This window comes from Eubalaena glacialis, chromosome X (genome assembly GCF_028564815.1).
Source record: "Eubalaena glacialis isolate mEubGla1 chromosome X, mEubGla1.1.hap2.+ XY, whole genome shotgun sequence".
Lineage (NCBI taxonomy): Eukaryota > Metazoa > Chordata > Mammalia > Artiodactyla > Balaenidae > Eubalaena > Eubalaena glacialis.
The window spans coordinates 108,743,297-108,754,274 of NC_083736.1; the positions used below are offsets into that span (position 1 = coordinate 108,743,297).

At 38.9% G+C, this 10,978-nt stretch overlaps 1 protein-coding gene across 1 annotated transcript in view; it reads left to right on the forward strand.

The window, feature by feature from the left end:
- Window positions 1-8,893, forward strand: part of IL13RA1 (interleukin 13 receptor subunit alpha 1) — a 66,343-nt gene extending 57,450 nt beyond the window's left edge. Inside the window, exon 11 of the mRNA XM_061178927.1 lies at window positions 6,423-8,893. Within this exon, the coding sequence (XP_061034910.1) occupies window positions 6,423-6,515 (93 nt within the window). The 3' untranslated portion in view covers window positions 6,516-8,893. The remainder of the gene's footprint in view (window positions 1-6,422) is intronic.
- The last annotated feature ends 2,085 nt before the right edge of the window (window positions 8,894-10,978 follow it).

Consider the following 10,978-nt stretch of genomic DNA (forward strand, 5'->3'; position numbering starts at 1 on the left):
CCATTTCTGCTGCACTGTTCTGATTGCTTTTTTCCTGTCCAACACAGTTAAGCATTGGGTCTAATGAGCAGAAACCAATGAAAATGTAACATTCAGGGTGCATTTTTTAAATTAAAATAATTTTTCTTTTAAAAGAAATATGTTTATTATAGAGAAATGAGAAATACAGATAACCAAAAGAGAAAAATTAATCTTGTCACCCAGCTATAATCATCTTTAAGGTTATGAGAACAACACAGAGAAATGGAAATACAGTCGTCCCTTGGTATCTGTGGGGGATTGGCTTCAGGACTCCCTCGGATGCCCAAATTCATGGATGTTCAAGTCCCTTATATAAAATGGTGTAGTATTTGCACATAACCTATGCACATCCTCCGGAGGGCTGACTGCACTTTTACTGGTAAATGGAATAATAGTAACAACAATAATAATAACAGTTCATACCTATTGAACTTTTGCTATGTGTTAGACACTTCTCTAAGCACTTCCTTCATTCATTTGTCCCCATCCTGCAACAGGGATTATCTCCACTATACAGATGAAGACAGTGAAGCACCAGAGGGATTATATGTAACTTGTTTGAGGTTACACTGCTGCTACCTTGCAGAGCTGGTATCGAAATCTAACTAACAAGAGTTAGAGCTGCTCAGCACCTGAGTCCTGAAGCCAGGCTTCCTGATCCTGCAGTCCACACTTCTAACAAATTATATAACATGTTTTAATAAAATGCTCATTTTATCTTTATTTGAATTTAACAGATGAAAAGGAAACAGGTGGAACTGAAGGAATTTCTGAACTTTTGACAAACTATAAAATAATTTTTAATGATTATTAAAGACAGCAATTTTTCCATATGTTCTTCCCATTCTCTCCCCATTCTTAAAGTTGTCCAGGATCTGCATTTCCAGTGCATAAGGCCATTATATACTATATTGTCTCCCTATAGCCCTCTTTAGTCTTAATTCTATATGGTATGTATTTGATGCTAACCCCCGATCTTTATGTTGATGTCTCTCCGGTCATTTTGGTTTTTTGAAGCTCCAAAAGTTTCTCAGGAAGGATTCATGGGACCAACATTTCCTGGATTATTTACATATTGATGGAGTTTCCTGAATTAATAATTGAAATTCATTTTAGCTAGATATAAAATCCATGGCTTACATGTTCTTGCCTTGGGGATCTTAAATATGTCATCCATTTTCTTCTGGCATAAAGTGTTGTCAAGGTCTGCTGACAATATAATACTCTTTCTGTATTAAAACACTTGGTCTTTTTTGCCTGGTTGTCAAAAGATTTTTTCCTTCGAAGTCCAATAATTTTACTAGAATATGTCTTGGTATTAGTCATTCTGGGTTGATTTTCCCAGGTATATAGTGTACCTTTTCAGTATGTAGTTTCAAATCTTTTTAAAAATTTTCAGTGAAAATGTCTTCACTTATAGACTTTGTTATTCTGTTCCCTTATTTTCCTTGCCTGTCTTCTATATTTGTCACATCCTTTTGAATAATTTTCATCTATCTTTATTTCTTTTTGATTTAAAAAAAATCCTCCTTTTCATCTTTTGTTTCTCTTAAGGTATTATCTGTTGTGTTTATCTGCCCCTGTGTTTCCTCTAGCTAGTCTTCATTTCTGAAATGATTATTTTCTTTTACTTCTAATTGTTTCTTGGGTTTTACCATGTCATTTCTAAATTGTTCTTATTCTGAATTTTTATATTCTTCGATATCCTGCACAGTTTTTCATATCACATAACTTTTTCTTAATATACTTTTGCTAGTTTTGAAATATTAGATTATAATTTTCATCTGTGTATATTTTGTGGACATCTTTCTGGCATCTTTTAATTCCATAAGAATATTATTCTGTCGCTTATTTTTACATGAAATTAGTTTCCCTAAAGTTTTAGAAGGAGACTTGATTTAGGATAGTTTTTTTTTTTTTTTCTAATTTCATGGCTATAGAGTTCCATCTTCTATTTTTTTTTTAATTTATTTTATTTTTTTATTTATTTATGGCTGTGTTGGGTCTTCGTTTCTGTGCGAGGGCTTTCTCTAGTTGTGGCAAGCGGGGGCCACTCTTCGTCGCAGTGCACGGGCCTCTCACTGTCGCGGCCTCTCTTGTTGCGGAGCACAGGCTCCAGACGCGCAGGCTCAGTAATTGTGGCTCACGGGCCCAGTTGCTCCGTGGCATGTGGGATCTTCCCAGACCAGGGCTCAAACCCGTGTCCCCTGCATTGGCAGGTAGATTCTCAACCACTGCGCCACCAGGGAAGCCCCCATCTTCTATTATTTTTGACAATTTTTCAAAACTATAGTGAATTCCTTTCTGAAATCTGGCTCTGCCTGTTCACCTCGTCTACTTTTATCTGGACTTTCTAGTTTGTGTCTCTTGTCTGTGTCCTAGCCAGTGTGCAGTCTGTTCCTATCAGTTTCTCTTCAGAGTGGGACTTTGCCCAGGAAGGGAGCTTGGGATGGTTTTGAGAGTTCATAGGGCTCAGGTGGCTCTCAGGCTGTTCTGTGGACTCCTTGCATTTGGTCACTCTTTTGGCAGTGCAAACCCCTGCCAGACTCACTTATTGTTCATAAATTAGCTTGCTGAAGTTTGAGTGAGTTGTTTTAGAATTCTCAGATCTATCAGATGCCCTGATGGTTCCCTCTCCATACTTTCCCATAGCTAATACCATTTTGCTCTTGTAGCATCTCTAATTTGTCCCTACCCGCTCATATTTCAGGGTTCATGGGGGCATCACTTTCATCTGGTCTTGTTGCAGATTGTGTCCGTGGATTTTGGCTTTGCTTTCCTACTTATCCTACTTACCTTTCCTACTTGTGGTTTTTATAGTGGCATTTGGGGAAATGCAAAAACTATGCTGCCATCCACTACCTTCCTCATAGGATTTCTCTGTAAACTACAGACCATGGGCCAACTCCTGCCTGCCAGTTGTTTGTGTACAGGCTGCAAGCTGCGAATGGTGTTTACACTTTTAAGTAGTTGAAAAAATATAAAGAAGAAAATAATATGAAATTCAAATTTCAGTGTCCATAAATAAAATTTTGTTGGAACACAGCCGTGCCTATTCATTTATATATTGTCTATGGCTGCTTTCATGCTACAACAGCAGAGACTATATGGCCCTCAAAGCTGAAAATGTTTATTATCTGGCCATCTACAGAAAAAGTTTGCCAACCCTGGTTCTATAATATACTTTTTCTTTTTTTAAAAATAAATAAATTTATTTATTTATTTATTTTTGGCTGTGTTGGGTCTTCGTTGCTGCACGCGGGCTTTCTCTAGTTGCGGCGAGGGGGGCTGCTCTTCCTTGCGGTGCGCGGGCTTCTCATTGCCATGGCTTCTCTTGTTGCAGAGCACGGGCTCTAGGCACGTGGGCTCAGTAGTTGTGGCTCGTGGGCTCTAGAGCTCAGGCTCAGTAGTTGTGGCGCACGGGCTTAGTTGCTCTGCAGCACGTGGGATCTTCCTGGACCAGGGCTCGAACCTGTGTCCCCTGCATTGGCAGGCGGATTCTTAACCACTGCGCCACCAGGGAAGCCCTATATATATATTTTTTAACATCTTTATTGGAGTATAATTGCTTTACAATGGTGTGTTAGTTTCTGCTTTATAACAAAGTGAATCAGTTATACATATACATATGTTCCCATATCTCTTCCCTCTTGCGTCTCCCTCCCACCCTCCCTATCCCACCCATCTTGGTGGTCACAAAGCACCGAGCTGATCTCCCTGTGCTATGCGGCTGCTTCCCACTAGCAATCTGTTTTACGTTTGGTAGTATATATAAGTCCAGAGCATCTTGTTTTAAATTTACATATCAAGTTTTGTATTTTTTCACGTGTTCATTGGCTTGAATTAATTCTTTCGTGAAATTCTTGTTCATTGTCCATTTTTGCCCTGCAATATTCGTCTTTTCCCTGGTGGTTTGTAAAGCTCTTTATACATCAGTTAGTAATCCTTTGGTTTGTCGTCGATGTTTGTCTTTGTATTGTATTTAGGGTGATTAATGATGTACAAAAGTTTTTTTATGCAGTCAAATCTTCCTTTATTTTTTATGTGTAGAAAGCCCTTTCCTACTGCAGATTTATATAATTGTTCCTTAATACATTTTTCCAGGACTTATTTGATTTTATTTTTCACATATAGGTCTTTAACCCCCATAGGGGGTTTATCCGTGTAGGCTGTGAGGTAGGGTTTAACTTTATTTTTCAAATGTTTAGCCAGTTGTCTTAGTGCCATTTACTGAATAAGCCATTATTTTAAGGTTATGTAATTTTTTTCAGATTGTTTTTTATTAGAAGTGTGTGCATCTCCCATTTTTAAAAAATTAGCTCTGTTGATTTGATTTACATACCATAAATTTTACTCTTCACAAGTGTACAGTTAGAAGAGTTATAGCAAATGTATGCAATTTTGTAGCCACCACTCCAATCAAGATATAGAAAGTTTCCATCATCCCCCCCAAAAGTCCCCTCATGCCCTTTTGCAGTACACCCCGTTCCCCGGTCCTGTACCCTTGCAACCACTGATCTCTTTTCTGTCCCTAGAGTTCTGCCTTTTCCAGAATATCATATAAATGGAATCATGCAATACATAGATTTTTGAGTCTAGCTTCTTTCACTTAGCATAATGCATTTAAGACACACCCACGTTGTTGCATGTCATTGCTTTTTCTTGCTTAGCAGTATTCCATGATATGGCTGTAGCACAGTTTATTTAACCATTCACTTGTTCAAGGATATCACAACTATTCCCAGTTTTTGGCTTTTATGAATAAAGCTGCTATAAACATTCATGTAGAGGTCTTTGTGTGGACATGTTTTCATTTCTCTTGGGTCAGTACCTGCGAGTGAGATTTCTGGGTCATGCAGTAAGTATATATTTTGTTTTATAAGAAACTGTCAGGCTGTTTTCCATAGTGGCTGTGCTATTTTACATTTCTACCAATAATATATGAGAAATCCAGTTACTCTGCATCCTTATCAGCACTTGGAATTGTCAGTGTTTTTTATTTTAGCCATTCTACTAGGAGTATCAGGGTTAAATAATTATTTAGAATAATTTGGATATTTTTAAAAATTAATTTTATTTATTTATTTATTTGCTGCGTTGGGTCCTTGTTGCTGCGCGCGGGCTTTCTCTAGTTGCGGTGAGCGGGGGCTACTCTTCGTTGCGGTGCGTGGGCTTCTCATTGCGGTGGCTTCTCTTGTTGCGGAGCACGGGCTCTAGGTGTGCAGGCTTCAGTGGTTGTGGCTCACGGGCTCTACAGAGCACAGGCTCAGTAGAATTTGGATATTTTAAACAGTGTTTTCCAACTTTTCTCTCCATATGTTCTCTAAGACTGGATGCTCCTGACCTGCTGAGTCCATCTCCAGTTGCACAACCTGAGGCAGCTGAATCATCATTGTTGCTTGTTTCTATTTTTCCTTCTTTCCATTTCCTTTTCTAGGCTTATAGAACCAGAAAACAACAGAGCAGAAATGGAGCTTAGAAATAATCTAGTGCAGGGATTGGCAAACTTTTTCTGTAAAGAGCCAGATAGTAAATATTTTTGGTTTCGCAAGCCTTTTGGTCTGTTACAGCAACTCAACTCTGCTGTTGTAGCATGAAAACAGCCGTAGACAATACAGAAACAAATGGGGGTGGTTCTGTTCCAATAAAACTTTATTTACAAAAACAGGCAGCCTGCTGGATTTGGCCCTTAGACCATAGTTTGCAGTCCCCTGGTTTAGTCTAACAACTTTATTTTACAGATGAGGGGACTGAGCTCACATTTCACCCTTTCCTTTGACTTGTAAGGAAGGAAGGCAAGGACCAGGATATTGGCTTTCACCATAAGATACACACTTAAATTGAGTTCAAGATGAGCTTACCTTATATGCATAATTCCCTGTTCTAGCAAATGATGTTACATGAAGCTGTTAATGCAAGGTCTTTCAAAACTTTTAACTGCACTAAGACTTTTGGGACATTTTATATATTGCCATTCACCTTGACGCCTTTTTGAGCCTATTACATCTCTGGAGCAATGGTCAAATTTGAGTGGTAAAAAAATAAAGATAGAAACAGTTGAAGTAAGGAAAGCATGCTGCTCTTTTATTCTTCTTCAAAAGACTTCGTTTCCAATTTTGGAGGTGTCCACATTTGTTTATCTTTTGAGATAGCTATTAAATATCATATAACAGTCCCATGGTTTTTTTACCTTTAACGTTAATTCCTGATTGTTTTGTTTAATTGATTGTTCAAATAGATGAAGATTCTTAGGTCAAAAAAAAAGACTCCAAACAAAACAGGAAAACATATACTCAGGGTTCCATGAACACAAACCTAAAAATAAGCATTGGCTGCGAGTACTCAGGGAAAGAACACTCTTTAGAAAAGTCATCGTGTATGTGTTTTTTCTTCCCTTCCAGCACTGGAAGAAGTACGACATCTGTGAGAAGCAAACCAAAGAGGAAACTGACTCTGTAGTGCTGATAGAAAGCCTGAAGAGAGCCTCTCAGTGATGGGGATAATTTATTTTAACCTTCAATGTGACCTTGTGAAGATTCATTCCGTTTTCCATTTGTTATCTGGGAACTTGTTAAATGGAAACCGAAACTACTGGACCATTTAAAAACAGGCAGCTCATAAGAGCCACAGGTCTTTATGTTGAGTCGTGCACCGAAAAACTAAAAATAATAATGGGCCCTTTGGAGAAAAGAGTGGAGTCATTTTCGTTGAATTATGAAAAGCAGACGTCTTTTGCTAAGGCTTCAAACTAGAGGACAAAAGCAAAAAGTGATGATGGCAGTCGAGTTAATCTTATCAAGAGTTGTGACAACTTCCTGAGGGACCTATGCCTGCTTTGTATTCTTTGTCTCAAATAATACCAACAAATTTTATTTGTAGGAGAACTCATTTTGGGTGCAAATGCTAAAGTCAAACTTGAGTCATAGAGAACATCTAGCAAACAAAATTGATAAAATCTGTTATCTGTTGTTTGGGATCCCACTGAGTAATGGCTATGGCTATTAAAACTCTTTAATAGTCCGGAATCTTCATCCCCTTCAGCAGCATTTTCCTCTGCTTTGAAAGGCCCAGGCATCCATGTTGGCCGTGACTACAGAAAAAGCAGAAGCAGCTTCTTTACTGAGATCTTTCAAAGCCATTTCAGGCTTTTAAGGGCAGTAGAGGCAGAATGACTTATTGGGTATTAGAGTTTGAACGACACAGTCTCTAATGATGCATTGTTTTTTCTTCACCTCCCTACTCAAATCAAGTATTTACTCTGCGTCCAGATTGTGTTAGGCCCCCAGGTGTGAGGCACCAACTCCCTCAAAGAATTCACAGTCTAGTTGGGGCTCCTCAGTTCTTTCTCCCCACCAGTCATTTTCCAGACCTTTCAACACCCCACTTCCCACCTCGATTTCCCCTTTTGCATCTCCCTCATTCCCTTCTGTGTAGTCTTTCACCTCTCATGAGCAATTAGAATATAAATCTGCTCACAGCACCTAGAGGAACAGGGAGTAATTTGCATCTCAGGAAAAGTGTGAGTAGACTGAGAAACAATGACTAATTCTCGCATATTTTGTAGCTTCTGTGTGACTCTGCATTTATTTGAAGCTTTTCAGCATTTACTGTTTCTGTATGCATTTTATAAACAGAAAACAGTTATTATCTTCACCTAGAACTTTGCTATTTGCTTGAGAAAAAAAGAATAGTTGTGTCTTTCTCTTTTCCCTTACTCCCACAAATGGTTATTAGTAAGTTTTGTTTCTTATATTGATAACCAGCCATCCAAGGCTCCAACGTTTGTATTTTTTTTTTTTTTGCATATGTTAAGGCTTCATTCTCACCCATCCCCACAACGTATCCATATATATATACAGTCCCTCTACTTCTACTTCCTCCATATTTTAAGTGTGGAAATGAGAAGTCCCCCTCCAATGTTTCTCTCCACACACACATAGACTCAGATTACTGGTAGGAACTTGAGAACTCTATATCACAAGTTCTCCAAACATTCATCCATTTGTATTAATAAGATAATGCTACTTCCAATTCCTGCTCTTAGGGAAGGGAGATCAGACATCCCTGCTCTTTTCAGGTGTGGGCACAGTGCAGGAGCACTGTGCCCTGGCTTTCCTGAGGAAATAGGGGTTCGTGGCAATGGCAGATGTCAAGGTGTTTCCTCCCCCTGCTTTTATATTTGAGGTCAGACTGAGGCTGGGAGACGGGCCTGGATGTGCTATTCTGTCCTACTCTTCTCTAGAAAGAATATTTGGTTTTCCTGTGTAGGGATGAGATGATTTCCTAGCCAGCTCTTATACTTCCGCGAAACAAAACACCTAAATGCCTCACCCAAAGCCATTTTTCCTGTCATCCTATTTAGATGGCAGTGCGGGGAGGGGATGCTTTGATATTCTGATTACCCAGAGAACTGACGCCTACAGTCCTGCAGCCTGGGAGTGGGCTGGGAGCGGGGGTGTTTCCATCTTGCTCTTTTAGTGGTAAAATAGTTGAGGGAAAAGTGGGCAGTGAATTATGGGAGTACCTATGGCTGTTTTATAACTGCTGAAAACTGATCCCCAGGTCTTGAGAGCTCTTGGAGACTTTAACACATCAGTGGAATTCCCACTACCTGTAGGAAACTAGTAGGTTCATGTGCTATTTTATGTCTAACCCTTATGGATTTGTTTTCTCCACATATCTAAGTAAAGCCACTGTAAGGATGGTCATTCCTATCCTTTCATTCAGATAAGTGTGTTCTTCATCCCGCACTGAAGGGATACGTGAAACAATGTTAACATTTTTGGTAATGCCTTCAAATGAGGATCATTTTGTTTAACTTCTTACAGAAAAGCTTGAGTAAAATAAATATTAATTGTCTTTTTGTATGTCACCCAAATGTTTTCCTTTGTCTTATTTTGGGGAAAGTGTTGTGAGGAGTGGGTGGCAGAAGAAATTGGAGGTAAAAGAATATAAGTTGGGAAAAAATTCCAAGACAGCTATTTTATCTTACAACCATGTATCATAAGCTTCCCTGCTATTCTCGGCATGCCTGTGTTTTCTGATAAAGCCCTGCACTTGGTTTAGTATTAGTACAGCCTTTGCAAACAGTACCTAAAGGGACATAAGTATTTGCTAAATCGTGGTTCTGACAATTAAGGGAAATGGAGAACTGGTCCTTTCTAATTTTAAGCTTCAAATAGAGTGCAATGTACTTAAGGAGACTGTCATGGTATATACACGATGAGGGACCTCTAGTTATGAATTAATCACATAAACAGGTTAGATTTGAGACTAAGAAAATCAGTTTTCAATAGCTTCCCTCTTAAGAGATGGTAACGTAGTTTCATGTTTTCTGTAACTACAGCAAAATGGTTTGAATGTCACGGAGGGTTTTTCTCATTTGTATTAAGTTCTAGGAGTGCGTCTTTAGCCCAACATTTGTTAATTACCCTGCATCTTTCCAGGATCCAAGCCCTAGGGTATGGGTAGGGGGTGCTGATCTTGGTCAGGTTACTTCTGTAGCTATCTAAAATGATCCAAGAAGATTCTGGAAATCCATCTCCGGGTAAGTATACTTTTGTTCTGTTTTGAATAAGAAATCACCTTTTGGTCCTCAACACATCAACACGCTGAGTATTATGACAGAAAACATTTAACTGAGGACCCTTGAGATTGTATATCTGTATGAGATCTATGGAAAACAAATTCCTGTAGCCACAAACATGTTCACCTCATCTCAGGGCAGAGGAGCCAGAATGACCTGAGACCATTTGCTTTCCAGGGTAATTTACCATTTTGTCATTTCCAAGAAGTCCTGCTCTTTTACAAGCACAGCTTTGTGCTCACGTGAGTAGCATATCATGCTACTAGAATATTAGTAGTTTTAGAAGAAAGTAAGGGGACAAGAACACTTATTTCAGAGACTCTGTTTTCTTTTAAACCCTAATGATTAGATCAAGCAACAAAGTTCTTTGTAAATACCGTAGCGAAATCTTGGCATGCTTTTACTTTAAGAAAAGGAGCAGTTTTGCTGACATTTGGATGTGCTAGATATTTTTGACATCAATTCCCAAGGTGATTTCTTCCTGAAGATTCTTTGGCCTTTAGCCATCTTTTCTAATGGTCACACTTTTAGTTTACCATTAGCAACAGGAAAATACTTCACTGCTAGTTTTCAACATTTATTAGGTAGACCATTATATAAAAAAGAGAAAATTAATAGTTACTGAGTAGCTACTGTGTGCCAAGTTACATGTGTTATTTCACTAAATCCCCATATGAGTCCCATGAGATAGGTTGATTATTATCTTCATGTTACAGATGAAGAAACCAAGACATAAAATGATTGAGTGTATGTGTGCAAGATCACACAGATCGTGACTGAGAGAACCGGAAAACAAGTCAGCCTGGCTTTAGAGCCTGTATGATATAGCCAGTGATGTACTTATTTGTCCTAAGGAGGCTAAAGAAGAAACATCTTATTTCAAATTATTGCCAAATTTCTTATCAACGGACAGACTGAGAATTTAAATCATTTAATTGCAAAGTGAGCTTTATACAGTGTCTTAAGATTCATTCGTGCGTCCATTCCTCTATGAGCCAGGCAATGTGCTAGGCACTAGGAATTTAGAAGTGAATAAGATTTGTCTTGGTATCAGGTGGTTAGTCAGGGAGAGGCTACTTTGTACAGGGAAAGAAACCTGGATTAGAATGTAGGAGTTCCAAATGACCTTGGGCAGGTATCTCTTCCTATCTGCATCTGCTTCCCCATCTATAAAATGAAGATGTTAGACAGTGATATATCATCCCATCCAAGGCTCATAACAGTGGCCATAAGTCGTAGAGCTCATCTAGAAGTGAGGATCTTTGCTACGTGCACTAGCAATGCCACGGGCAGGTCCCCTCCTCTCTCTGGGCCTCAGGGTTCTCAACTGTAAAATGAGACTGGACTAGATTAGCTCTATTCTGACATCCT